At 41.3% G+C, this 13,708-nt stretch overlaps 3 protein-coding genes and 1 non-coding gene across 4 annotated transcripts; 1 reads left to right on the top strand and 3 right to left on the bottom strand.

The window, feature by feature from the left end:
- Positions 1 to 2,608: 2,608 nt before the first annotated feature.
- LOC103969855 (transcriptional regulator SUPERMAN-like) lies at positions 2,609 to 3,274 on the bottom strand. The gene has a single exon (XM_009383495.3). It carries the CDS (start codon positions 3,272 to 3,274, stop codon positions 2,609 to 2,611), a length of 666 nt encoding a protein of 221 aa, XP_009381770.2.
- Positions 3,275 to 4,575: 1,301 nt separating this feature from the next.
- LOC103968973 (uncharacterized) lies at positions 4,576 to 8,064 on the bottom strand. Its single transcript, XM_009382354.3, has 2 exons — positions 7,688 to 8,064; positions 4,576 to 5,421 (listed from the first exon to the last, which is right to left on the bottom strand). The coding sequence occupies exons 1-2, from the start codon at positions 8,013 to 8,015 to the stop codon at positions 4,886 to 4,888; spliced, it is 864 nt and encodes a 287-aa protein (XP_009380629.1). The 5' UTR covers positions 8,016 to 8,064; the 3' UTR covers positions 4,576 to 4,885.
- Positions 8,065 to 8,503: 439 nt separating this feature from the next.
- LOC135596299 (U1 spliceosomal RNA) lies at positions 8,504 to 8,664 on the top strand. The gene has a single exon (XR_010480918.1). It is a non-coding gene; the product is annotated as a U1 spliceosomal RNA (small nuclear RNA).
- A 257-nt stretch (positions 8,665 to 8,921) lies between these two features.
- Positions 8,922 to 13,268, bottom strand: LOC135596088 (uncharacterized). Its single transcript, XM_065087810.1, has 7 exons — positions 12,940 to 13,268; positions 11,801 to 11,977; positions 11,532 to 11,681; positions 10,884 to 10,985; positions 10,732 to 10,802; positions 10,571 to 10,638; positions 8,922 to 9,398 (listed from the first exon to the last, which is right to left on the bottom strand). The coding sequence occupies exons 1-7, from the start codon at positions 13,174 to 13,176 to the stop codon at positions 9,157 to 9,159; spliced, it is 1,047 nt and encodes a 348-aa protein (XP_064943882.1). The 5' UTR covers positions 13,177 to 13,268; the 3' UTR covers positions 8,922 to 9,156.
- Between the last annotated feature and the right edge of the window lie 440 nt (positions 13,269 to 13,708).

Genomic DNA, 13,708 nt, shown 5'->3' with positions numbered 1-13,708 from the left:
ATGTTGTACCGGAGGAAAACATGTCAGAAGATTGGATGTTGAGCCGGAGGATCAGTCGATGTATCGACAGAAGGCTTCGACGGAAGAAGAATCGACGGAGTGGATATAGGTCACGACGACTGAACCATTATAAAATCCGGTTTGCATTTTACTGTCTACAAATTACATTAACTGCAAATTGCCTTCAATACGCTCTTACTTTGCTTTCAAAGTTAATCATTTTCGAGTTCGGTTTTCATCGTACGAAAACATTTCTCAAAACCGACATAATTTTATCGTTGCACTAATTCACCCCCCCCCCTCTTAGTGCCGACCTCGATCCTAACCGTCGTGTTTAGCCACATGGGTTGGGTATGTCTGACTATAAGCTGGGTCATTCTTGATTATATAGGTTACGTCATACTTGACTATATGGGTAAGATCGTACTTGATCACATGAGTTGAGTTATATCTAATCACATAGATTGGATTATACTTGGTCATATGGGCTTAACTCTGATTAAATTAAAATTTAATATTTTTAGAAGTACTTTAAAATATTATAAAATAATAAGTAATCTCAAATCCATTATTTTTTCATAAATTAACTAATTTAGATTTATGATTCTAAATTTAAAACTAATTAAATCATAAAAATTCACATATACTTCCAAGAAATAGAAGTATATCTAATTAAATAAATTAAAATTATTTATTAAATTAACTAATCTTTTTAACATTATGATTTAATTATTATTATTATTTATTAATCATAAAATTTTAAAATTAAATATATTATTATATATTATATAAATTATAATAATTTTAATATCAAAATTTTAAAATATGAAAAAAAAAATTGATATGAAAAAAAAATAATATAGAATCCTTTTTCTGGAATCCTCTCCTCAATGTTTTATCGTTTAGGCCAGTAAGGGACGAAGACAGGGGAACCCCTTAGAAGAAGCTGAGCTCTCCTCGAACAATAATTTCCTTTCTTTCTCCTTCTATCGGGGGAAGATGAAGACTCTCACTTACCGAGTTGTTTGTCCCATTGCACTTGGCCCCACTACCAAATGTTTGGCTCGTGGCTTAATATTTATTTATTTATTTTTATTTTTTTCATAGATAAAATAATAATATTTATTTCTTATGATTTAGACAAAATAAAATAAAATCTAAATTATTTACTTTTTAAAAATTATAGAAATAAATTAATTAATAATTTAATTAAGTGATAAAATTTATAACTTATCCACATAAAATAAATTGTAATTATTTTCTTAATCATACAATTTAAACAAAAAAAAATTATTTACGATAAATTTAATTCATGTTAAAGAAGAAAAATAATTGGTGATTACACCATCTCTATCGGCTCCTCTTCGATGGGGGAGAGATAGCTACTCATACTTGTTAGTGAAGGTGGTTGCTAGTATCATCATCGGCCCCGATGCCATCGACTCACCCACCACATTCCGATCCACCACCTGGCCTCGCCCCTCAGCCCAAATACACCACCAGAAGATGAATTATAATTTTTATTTTTTTTCTCTTATATTTATGAAAAGAGATTGGAACATTACGATTACAATTCATCATTAGAAGATGAAGCAACAAATCGAGTATTTTTTTGGTGATTGGTGCAAAGATCACCGATTATTTTTTTCGATGGAATGATTCGATCATCGACGTGCGAGACGTAAATTAAAAATATCATTATAACTCAGTTATATCACAACTTAAATTGCAATCTATGATGAGTGTGTTGCACTCTTCTTTTGCCTTTGCATGTGAGTCGAGCAAGTCACAACTTACAAAACATGTTCTAAGTGAGAGGGAATCTGCCACACACAACTTGGATTGTTGCTAAAACATTACGAGATAATAATAATAATAATAATAATAATAATAATAATAATAATCTGAGCAGTACATTTGATTCCATATTCTCTTCAGGCTTTTCTTAATGTTTTGTTCCAACCACTCTCAAACAAAGAATTATGGAGTGCCACAGCTTGTCCTCCTCATTCCTTTCCGCCATTGTTTTGTATCGCTTCGATGCCATGACCATATACGATTAAGGTTTCAGGTTGCAGACATGGAGAAGAAGGAACAAAAGAGAGCAGTGAAGAAAGCAGTGCAAGTATTCCCTGCGGAGCCCTGAAGAACAAATAGATGGATTTACGAGGAAGAGACATCCCATCGTGTCTTGGAATGCTTCGTAAAAGGGAATCTGTATACTGATGAGGAAGAGACATTCCATATGCTTAACTCACAAGAATAAACCGATCATAATATGATTGATTCATCGAGACTTAGAAGCAATGTTTTGTTATCTAATGGATCCTTCCATTGTAATACTCCATCTGTGAGAGTTATAAGTCCTTATCAAATCTATTCTTATCTAACAAATGGCAAAGATAAGATTGAGAAAGGGATAATTTTTCTCGAAAAAGATTTGAGCATCTTATTTTCAGAAAGATTGTAGTCAACCATTTTACAGTTGCAACCAAACCTAACATCTTCGTTTTTATCATCACAATCTATGACTAAGAGGAAATCTATGAGTTGGAAGATGGAAGAATGATGAGAGGTGCATAAAGATTCAGACAAAAGAGTTTTGATTCTACTTGATCTTAGGAGCATCTCCGAGCCTAAGCTCGAGATCCAACTCCTGGACGGGGTTTTCATCGAGTACCTCGTATCGTCGATCACCAGAAAAGGCTGCAAGGAAGAAGACTTCGGGCGTGGGCTCAATTCTCCTCCTCTTGTTGCAGTTGGTCTCCTCGTCGGAGATTTCTGGATCTGTCCATGATCCCAGAACGCCGGACTCCGAGACGACGAGGAGATGGAGAGGTGCCGTGGAGTCTCCCGGAGATGTGATCGTGGAGAGGTTCGACCCGGTGAGGTAGTCTCGAGTGATGCTGGAAGAGAAAGGAGGAGCAGGTTTCGGTGGTACGACACCGGAATTAGGGTTAGGGTTAGCGGCAGGGTGGAGGACGAGTGGGGGGCTACGAGGATCTGGACGTCGATGGTCGTCCGTGGTTTCCCCGCTGAGGCTCGAACACTGTTTGAGCCTGGCTCGATCTCTTCGGTGCACGTTCATGTGCCCGCCGAGTGCCTGCGCCGACCGGAACTCTCGTCTGCAGAAGCTGCAGGAGTAAGATCTCGGCGGCCACACGCAGCCTCCCGACCGGCCTGCAGCGTCCTCCCACGACTCGTCGACGACGAGCCCGGGGATCCGAGGCCCGCTGCTGCTGTATTCTGTCGTTGCCCACTTCCAAAACTCCATGGAGAAGAGGAGGGGAAGCCCCGAGGACAAAGCATCTATATCCTCCGAGCTGGGGACAAAGACAGGTACATGAGAATCTATGGAGGGAATGCTAAGCCTAGAAAGTCTCTTCGATGTAATTTTTAGGTGCTTTTTGTTTCTCAACCTACTTCTGTTTTTATCTGCACAACTCGTTCTTCCTTCCCCATTATAATTAAGTCCAAGGTTGAATTCTACCCTTATGAACAGACTTGGATTGGATTCAACAACAACAACAAAACATACCTCGGTAAGCATTACTTAATGGTCTTGTCACTGTTCTTTCGGCTTCACAGCTTCAGCTCAAGTCTAAATCATGGCCACAAAGGCAAAAGAGCTATCGGTATGTTCTATGTTTGCTGTTGCTGCAAGAAGAGAAGACCAACCGTATTACTTTGTTCATCTTCATCTTTTAGTGCAGGAAAGACTACTGGTGCAAGATATGAATGCAGAAGACCTAAAGTTGATTAATACCACGTGTTTGGTCCTGCTCGAACACACGGAGTTCTCGTTTTGCTGATCATAGGCAATCATCAGAAACAGCTTTAAAACTCGGTTCGTGATGATGTTGTGGAAGCTTTCCTCACGTAGGACATAATTTTATGGTGAGAACAAACAAGATCTTGCTGGCTCCCATGAGGTCCCAACTCAATCTATGACGACACCGATGCATGAAGCCGCCGACCTAATCTTAGACCTCGGTTAACATCGGACCTGTTGATTCAACATGCATCGATCCCTCTCCTTTGTGCCTTTCTGAGGAGGGTTAAACTGCGTGTCTCCGACGGCTTACTTCTCCGCAATGGAATGATCGAGTGGGACAGCAGCGATCACCTTGTAGAGAAATTTCTTTGGCTGAGTTTATTAAGCTAATCAAGGAGCGAATTCCGGCGATCAGCTCGTACGTCAGCTGTAGAGACGATTAGTAAAGAACAATTGCAACGACAAGGAAATTACGTCGAGAGCATCTTTCCTTGTCTTCTTCGGCTGTTTGTTTAATCGATCTCGTGAGAACAGACTGCATCAAAGGTTGAATACAGATTCTTCGAAAACATGGTTGAAGAGAGATCATCATTTTCTTTTATTTTTACAAAGGATAAATGACAAAAACGAAGAAAAAAATTATATATGATGGAAGGAGTTGTGCACTCATTGCATGGTGGATGAGAGTTGAAAGGAACAGAAATTTAGGTTGACGCTGTGGTCTCCGGTCGAACAAGAATGTTGAGATGCTAGAAATATAATAGGAAGAAACAGTAATGGAAACTGAGCACACAAAAGGAGATTTCAATCCATTTGACTGCTTGTATAGTGCAAACATGAGATATGCTCAACATAAATATGCATTGTCGTCTTGCCAAGATAATTCAAATCTAAAACAAATTTCTAGGACAATTACAAAGCAACATGACAAAAACAGTGATCATCTTTAAGGACAATCTGCTAAACAACTTGCAGAAAGTAGAGTCTCAATTCGGCCTCGGAGTCGCCCACTCCACCCATAAACAAAATTATAAAGCCACATGACAAAAACACTGAATCTGCTAAATGTTAAGAACAGAATCTGCTAAACAAATTGCAGAAATTAGAGTCTCAATTCGGCCTTGGAGTCGCCCACTCCACCCGTAAGATAAGGTTGTCGTAGCCATAGCCATTAAGCTTGTTGATGGCTCTCTCTGCATCTTCCCTGTTGACGAAGTTGACAAAGCCAAATCCTCGACTAAACCCGGTCTTCTGGTCCACAGCAACATACACACGAGTGACGGGGCCAAAAGTATGGAAGAGTTCCAACAGGTCAGGCTCACGGGTGTCCTCCGACAGATTGGTCACACGAACCGAGTTCTCATCGTTACGACGCCTCATCTCTGTCCCGCTCCTCTCTGCACCTGCTCTCATGCTAGGAGGCACGTAGGTGCCCTTGCCAGTGCCTGTGGTGGAAGCTGCAGCTTCAGCACCAGGAGGCTTGTCGATAAAGCTGTCTGTTTGTGGTGCCAGATCCTTGTAAGGGCACTTCGATGTCCAGTGGTCACCCTTCTTACCACAAGTCCTGCATACCATGAGGACAGCACCTGCTTTGCCCATGGCAGCTAATGGATCCCCTGCAACCTTTGGTTCTTCCGCTTTGCTGCCTATCGAAGATGGGGATCGATGGACACCAAAGAAATGAGAGAATTAGAAACAAAGCACACATAACAGATTGAATTTAGAAAAGACTTGTTTTTTTTGCATATCGAATGATACAAATATAATTTAAAAATTCAGATTAACTATTTTTTATGTATGCTTGAAAGATAATTTTTACTTTAGTTTGTTGCTAAAGATATCAAATAAAAACAGACTTTGCCTGAAGAAACAACAAATTGTCTCATTTGTTGATGGTAACCTCAGACAGGAGGTAACCCATGATGTTGAAACTCCCTAACACCAAGATACATATGTGTTGTTTTTTTTATGTCTATAGCACTAGCCTCAAAGCTCAAAGTCTCCATAAATTGCTTCTGAGATGAAACTATTGTTTAATAGAACAGCACATTGTTGTCTGAGACATTCTAAATTTCCCTTGCCATAACAGAGAAGGAGATTGTATCTGATGTCGAGACACCCACCCACCTTCACATGCACCACCTTGCCTCTTCCACATGACACTTAAGTGGTAAAAACACAAAGAATCTTCCCCCCTCAGTCAAAGGATAGATCAGAACAAATATATGCTTCCGATCATCACACATGCCTGAAACATCAATGATACATCTGTTTGACCTGCTTAAGTTACTACAAGTACAGAATACAATTGTGCATGTACTGCCTATAATGTACCATACAACAATATGGTGTTGTTATTTCAGTGTCAATGAACTCTCATCGACTAAAGTAAATGTAACATAAACCACTTGCCCACTTTTAATATAAACAAGACTAGTAATAAAGTGCTTTTAAAATTGTACTACTTGGCCCAATTTCCACACATAATGTATTCCATGTTTATCTTTGATCACCCAGGAGAAAAGTCTCATCAGCATAGTCAACAGGACTAGCAACAGAGGTTAGTCTTTTTATCATTACAATACTTGCCAATTCCTAAAAATGATTCAATATGAATTTGTTCTTAAACATCATCGATGATGTAAAAATCTGCACTTTATGTAAACAAGCGAAAACAGTCCAATGTATTTGAAGATCCAAGCATTCACCGGTCGATAGCTAGACCTCAAATCTTTACAGACATGAGATGATTCACAATGGCTTCTTCGACAGAGAGTTCCCAAGATCACCAATAGATTCTCAAAACAAATACAAATAAGGAACTGGAATAAAATATGTCCATCTATAAAACAGTTAATGTAGTAATAGATGCTCTTGTAGATAAAAAAGAACCTATCAAAAGAAATATATACTGGGAGATCTTTCCGTAGTTTCAGACTTTCCATTCATCAGATCTATTTTCGCCTTCAGTACCAATGCATTGTGAAAGAACCATACCTTCGTCAGTTGATACCTAAACCCCCAATTTTTAAGGACATAAGGTGCTTGCCAATTATCAATTAAATAGGGAGTTTCCACTTCCGAAACAACACCCAAGAACAAAACAGGGAAAGAAATGTATATGTTCATAAAATATTTATGGTAATTATAGATAATATATACATATATACACACAAATAACCCAACAGACAAGATACATAGTGGAGGCTATTCTTATTTCTTAGTATGGACTAAGGAGGCATGGGACAATACTCCCGAGTGTAACATTAAGAATCCCCATTTTATTCTTACTCTCCAAACAAGACTTTTTACTTGCAACTCTCGCATTTTAAGTATAATCATAAGCCCTTGATTTCATTAGGGATCTTATTCTAATATACCGAAGACTGCAGAATATAGTATAGTGGAGGGCTACTGTTCATGGAGAAGACAACAAAGGTGAACAGTCTGCGGCCTGGTCATGCACACCTAAATCATTACAGATACCAAAATCAGGATCTAGTGATTGGCCTTCAGGCTCTAATCCGATCAGAAATATCCAATGGAAAACAAAGCATAAGGACAGTTCCAGATTAATCCCTTAAATCACCCACACCCCGAAGTCCCAATTAGGACAGTAAAGATATGGATTTGCATCACGGATCCAGGAACAGGCAACATCGTCTGTAGGAAATGTCAATTTGCACAAAAAGGAGATATCTTTTTATTGATCGAGAAAGAAAAATACTAGTAAATTGACACATCACAGATCAGAAATAAGAATTCCTAAAAGAAGTTCAATTATCGATCGTCTCTTTTGACCACAGAGACATACGCCAAGTAGAAGAGAACTAATCGAATTTAATTGACTTAAAAGCCTAACAAAGAGGAACCAGAAGGTGATTAAAAAGAAGAAGAAGACAAGGGTCGAACCGGGGGGGCGGGGGCGCTCGAGGAGGATCTCCTCGGTGGAGACCATGGTGAGCCGGGCGCCGGCGTCCTCGTGGACGGCGTCGCCGAACTTGGGCCAGGAGCGACGCTCGAGGGCGCGCTTGCTAAGGCGGGCGCGGGTGAGCTTGCGGACGCGGGTGGTGGTGGTGACCCGAACCTTGTTACCCTCGTCGTCGAACCGGTACTCGATCACCTTCTTCACACCATTCTCGTCCGGCCCGACCACCACCCGCGGCGGCAGCAAGAAGTCGAGGTCCTCCGCGTCGTCATCGAGCTCTCCCCACCGCAGCTTCCCCATGTCCACCGCCATCCCCTCTCCCGCTCTCTCTCCGTCTCCCTCTACCGCCGCCCACGCTTATAAAAAAACCCTAAGTGGTTCCCCGAGTCAGAGATATGTCAGAGCGAGTCGGTTAACCACAATCAAGCCCGAGCGGAATCAATCGGACGAGACAATCATAGATCGAATCAAACGTTACAGATGCGATCCGACCTAAAGAGTCGACCAAAGCTATAAACTCTTCCAGTTTGAGGTTTGCTGCCACAGAAGCCATTTGCTTCATGAACTTTTGCCCTCCAACTCATCCGGGGTTGGTTCATTTCGTTCAGGATTCCGGCTGGGTTTTGGGTGGACATCGGACGGTCCAAGGCATTCACCTACAGTGCGTGGGAACAGGGCGAAAGTAAAGGTCTCCTGACTGGTTGGTTACTCGAATGATGGAAATTAGTCCCACATCGACGATTTCTGGAACAGGGGAACAGGCGAGGTCATCAAGAAGTGCTTCCCCCGGCCTTTTCTCCATACTTACCTGGACGGGGTCGATGGGCGATCAAGAGGGCCCATGTCCTAGGCTAGTGGCCTCCATTGCACTCGGGAGGAGCACTGGCTTACCATCTCCCCAAGTGGGAGAGTGGACGTCGTAATTTGTGGTAGAGGGGGAACGCGCGCGCCGCGGCCCCTGCCCAATCCTTCAAACGAGCTTGATCATTGCAGGACTACGAGGTTCCTCTTAGTCACCCCTTCTGTATTTGTTCTTCTCAGTTGCGATTCTTCATAGGTTTGTATCATTGGAAATGATGCTTGATGCTTTAAGTCTCGTGCACAAACAACCTTTCCATGTGTAATTTTCAACGTTTTGTAGTAGCATTTTTTTTCTGGCATTCAATTATATACTATACGCTGCTGGAGAAAAGAAATGCCGTAAATATAGATCACATGTTGAAGGCAGGAAGTTATAAAAGAAATGCCGATGACAAAACTGAGAGATGACTGTCGTGCATAGCCTACTAAATACAATTTGACCTGTTTCTCACGTAAATATAGATCACATGTTGATGTCGCAATCACAAAAGTTCTACCACCAGGTGGTTCCATAAGGTTGCTTCTTCGAGCTCTCTCCAATTAACTCAACAAGTATCAATAGCTGATTCTAAAGATCAGAAAGTGCTTCGGGCTACCGCTCATTAGGTGACCCAGAAAGGCATGACTTTAGTGCCTCAAAGGTCATGAAAGCAATGCCGACTCCGGGAACAACTTTGTAGTATTCCGGCAAAATGCCTCTGTACAAGCCTCGAACACCCTCGGTGCCAAGTATGTGCCTGAATGTCCCAAACAGGCTCGTCGTGTACACACGACTCCTTCCAGCTGCTCCCTCCAACTGCTTTCGCCGTCGGACGAGATCCAATGGGAATGTCACTGCAACATCATACGAAAAAAAAAAAAAAACAGTTAATGAGCACATGTTGTAGGCATTGGTTTTTTTCATGGTACATCCATTTTACATGACACTGCCTAAAGAAATTACCAGCACTGATGACAAATAATTCGTCAAACCATGCGCCAACAAGTGTAACTCCAAAAATAAGTGCAATAGGGATGAAAAGGGGGGCTGAAGAGGCTTAGGGGGCGAAAGCAAGTTTCACAAGAGCAAGACAGACATGGAGAGAAGGAATTCCTGACAAGAAGTCCCATGTACCACCGGGATGAAGTTGTCTCGGCAACTTCAGACTCTTGCTATCCAAAGAAACCATTATTTTGAAAAGAAAGTGATAATGATGTAAATGCCATTATCGCGCACCTGCTGCAATCCATCCATTCCTACTATCAAGTAACAAATTTAAGGTTCACATTGGGAAACTTTTTTCCCTTAGGAGAGAGACCATAAGCACCACATCTTATGCTTTACAATTTAATCCAGTTGATATACTGTTTTCGACCATTAGTTATAGCAACCAAGCCAGACTTCGATTGGTTTATACTGTTCCTCTCTCTATTGCAGCACAACTGACATTTTCACTTGTACTCTCCAACTTGTGCAATTATTAATCCACTAACTCATTTGGTGGTGATAATTTCATTGATTGCTAGATAATCCAATTTTTTGTGGCGCATCATCAGTAAGTTGCATTTACCTTCCACATCTCACTGAAGTGTCTCAAAAAATAATTAACCTAATACATACGAGTTTCTACATCAGAAGATGGGTAATAATAAAAAGGTCACAAAGTAGTTCAACAGCAGCAAATGGCATCTTAAGCTCATCATAGATATAGTTAACTAGAGCAATAATTAGAAAGTCATAATTGATTGTGATAATTGTAAATGATGCCATTCTGAAGATAGTGGAACAGGCATTTTTTTGACCTAATTAAGTTTACCAAGAAAATCGAATATGTCATATCTAACGAAATAAACTTCTCAATAATTTCTGCAAATATGTGCTCTGTTCAAGAATATACACCGCTGCCATCAATTAGTTATTTGGGGTTTTAAGCAATAGAAGCTTGCATTATTCATTATTCTGATGACCTTTTATTTGTCATGTTAAACCAACTCATAAATCCGCTGTAAGTTTGTTGGTTTCTTACCCGTTGATGACGCAATGCCAGAAAGACTTCCGCTGGCCAAACTAACTAAGACAGCAGAGTCATGTGGCCTGGCATCCAAAATCGTAAATCCATATGTTAGCATTGACTGAAGGAATAATTTCCTCGGCACATGAAAATGTTCACCAACCTAAAAGTATCACCTTTTCAATTGCCAATGAGATCTCAGGGTTTCATATACTGAAAAGCTGATGGCTAGACTAGGTCCAACGCCCTGCAATCCAGCAATATGGCAAAACTAAATAGATTGAAAGCAGTACAACCAGTGTTAAGACTAAATGTAACAAAAAAATACCAGCAATGTTGCTCCAAGACCCTTGTATAACCCTTTGATACCCTCATCTCTGCAAATAGCATAAAGGGCATGTGAAATGCCTCTATAATACATGGTGTTTGTCTGCAAAAGATTAGAGCCAACAAGATTGTGATACACCTGAGAGTCTTGAAAGGACTAAATAATGGCTGCTAACTAGGAAGCTAAAAGACAAATACCTAACCATGAGATTGTCAATGTAATTACAGTACCTAACAAGAAGCCAAACATGCTCACTGTTTGCTAGAGAGCACTGAGACCAAGACTCAGTTATAATAGAAAACCTATTCAGTCTAACATTTTACATACTTTCCCAGCAAATTAAAAAGCAATAGAAAAATTAATTCAATGTGAAAGTATGGTGCATCGTACATGGAAAGATGGTTCCATGTTAAAAGCAACAGAAAATTAAGCTCCTAGAACGTATGGTGCATCGTACAGACAAAATACCACATAGAAGAAAAACAAACAAAAAAATAAGACCTAAAGCGATGGTTCTTTGATTTTAATAATCCAACTTATTTCACCTGCAAAAAATCCAATTTACTTGATGCATTCTAAAGAAAGTACTAATTCTGGAAGGAAATGGACTGATGGCTTCTGGTCATGTGCACGAGATGATAAGCTTACCTGAGCTGCAAGACGAGTTCTCACGAGGTCCAATGGATAAGTGATGGAAGCAGCCGTTATTCCTGCCAAACCACCACCCAACAGTCGCACGCATGCATCTGCGCTTTCACTATTTCTATGCCTACTCAGCCTAGGAATTAACTGGAGTAGCTGCAAGAAAATAAAATCAAAACATAATCACTTATCAGTGGTAAAGCATCAGGTATTAAAGAGAAACATGCAATCAACCAAGTCCATGAAATATTTCTCCAACAAAATTGCAGACTCACATGTTTGTACCACTCGTAAGAACAAAAGCTAATAGATGAATAAGGTAGTCGATGCACAACAGTCACCAAATTCCCTTTCCAAAATGCTCTAAAACCTTCTTCATAGACAACGCGAGAAGCTTCACGCCATATACTAGCTTTCCTTAGAGTTGCTACATCGGAATGCATGCCTTGCACCTAAAAAGCAATTATGCCATAAAAACAACCATTATGCATCATATCAAATGGTGTAAATAGATACAAACGAGATGAATATACCAGGAAAGAAAAAACAGAATAATCTTTTCCCCTGCTTAAGCTTCATAGAACAAAAACACCAGGAAAGAAAAATTAGATTACAGCTACCGAAGAACTTAATGAATTTGATGCTCCTAAATTGTAGTGAAAAAATCACAAATAAAAATTAGAGCTTCTTCGTCAAAGCTTATTTTTGAGAGAATAAGCAAATCATTCATTCAGAATCAACAGAACAGTACATCTCAGGATAACAGAACAAGTTCTGAGGTACAATATTTTCACCATTGGAAAGATACTCAATTTGGTCTACCAAAATTACCAAGGATGCGGGCATCCCTATCGTCTTTCCCATAAATAAAGCTACTTAACAAGTTCTACAGAAATACAAAATAGATACAGTATTGCAAAATACCCTTCGACTTCCATGAATTAGGCTCTGAGTCAGCATGCAGGTCTATCCCAGCAGCAAGGAATACCTTCAGCTGCCTTGGAATAACCTGCGAGAAATCAGATCTAACCCAGGAGCTATGGAGACCTTCCTTCCTGTAAGGCCCTCCGGAGACCATCCAGAATAGCCAGCACTCACCTAAATGGGGCTGTGGACTATTAGAGAGCAGCACCCAGCTACAGTGGTCGAACCCTGAGAATTTCTCTTAAGTACCAAGCATCCTATAAGTCCATAATTAGACCTGAAGGAGCCATCACAAATCCAAGATACCATAATCCCCACAATAATACCAATCCTTTTCCGTCCAAGTGGTTCACCACAAACTAGAAGCTAAGGAATAGTCAAGCTTCAACAACACTGAAGCCCGTACCAACCAAGATTGCGAAGGATAGCAAGATATGTAGAGAGAGGAGCTTTGGCGAGAAGATAAACGCAAGGCGCATCCAGGTCTGACCTGAAGGAGGATGGTAAGACGAGCGAGCGGAGCCGTGCAGGTCTTGCTAACAGCTCCGGCGACGCCACCGGAGAGGAGACGCGCCACTGTCTCTATCTGCGGCTGACGCTGTTCGTGGCGGTGAAGAACGCTGCCACCGGAGAGGAGGGACCTCTGCGCGCCTCCGCCCTCCGCCACCACCTCGATCCGCGCCTCTGTCTGCATCTCCGACCTAGCAAGAGCAGCCACGGATTGCATCACCGGCCGAGCTAAAACCCTAGGGAAACCCTCGGCGCCGCCTTGGTGGTTCTTGGAATCAAAAAGAGGCCACGAGCGCCACTTCGTCCTCTCGTTATATCCATTTAAAATTGGTTCCCGGCTCGGTTTAAGTGTCGGGCTTCAAGAAAACCAAAACGGGCCGGGCTGGCCGGTCCGAACCGGGTCATATAGCCCAAGAGAAATGACTCTTGGGTGCCACTTATGCATCGAAATTGTGACTCAAATTGCGAACCCAATGTGGATTCAAAGGTTGGTGGCTTCACCGGCGTGACTATAAAGGCCCATGGAGTTGGACTGTGGGCTCCACTAGTGGGTCCATTCGAGATGCTTGTCGTGGACTTTGGGCCTAAGGTAATGCATCTCAAAGCCTGACGTCACCCCTCGCGGGCAACCGAAAAGCAGGGCGAGAGAATTCAGGGGTGATTCGATCAGAAACTTTCACGGGCGACGCCACCTCTCATAACTGGAAAGCGGGCCCCAACGTGTTGTGTGCCACATCAGCCCGACGACA

This window comes from Musa acuminata, chromosome BXJ1-10 (genome assembly GCF_036884655.1).
Source record: "Musa acuminata AAA Group cultivar baxijiao chromosome BXJ1-10, Cavendish_Baxijiao_AAA, whole genome shotgun sequence".
Lineage (NCBI taxonomy): Eukaryota > Viridiplantae > Streptophyta > Magnoliopsida > Zingiberales > Musaceae > Musa > Musa acuminata.
The sequence above is the reverse complement of the archived record's forward strand: the minus strand, read 5'-3'. Positions and strand labels throughout refer to the sequence as shown.

Excerpts from the sequence above, each read along its gene's own strand:
- LOC103969855 (XM_009383495.3), bottom strand. The coding sequence starts at position 3,274 with ATGGAGTTTTGGAAGTGGGCAACGACAGAATACAGCAGCAGCGGGCCT.
- LOC103968973 (XM_009382354.3), bottom strand. The coding sequence starts at position 8,015 with ATGGCGGTGGACATGGGGAAGCTGCGGTGGGGAGAGCTCGATGACGAC. Across the intron at positions 5,422-7,687 it reads CGAGCGCCCCCGCCCCCCCG|GCAGCAAAGCGGAAGAACCA; the intron begins GTTCGACCCTTG and ends CATCTTCGATAG.
- LOC135596088 (XM_065087810.1), bottom strand. The coding sequence starts at position 13,176 with ATGCAATCCGTGGCTGCTCTTGCTAGGTCGGAGATGCAGACAGAGGCG. Across the intron at positions 11,978-12,939 it reads GTCTTACCATCCTCCTTCAG|GTGCAAGGCATGCATTCCGA; the intron begins GTCAGACCTGGA and ends ATTGCTTTTTAG. Across the intron at positions 10,639-10,731 it reads TCTCATTGGCAATTGAAAAG|GCCACATGACTCTGCTGTCT; the intron begins GTGATACTTTTA and ends TTTGGATGCCAG.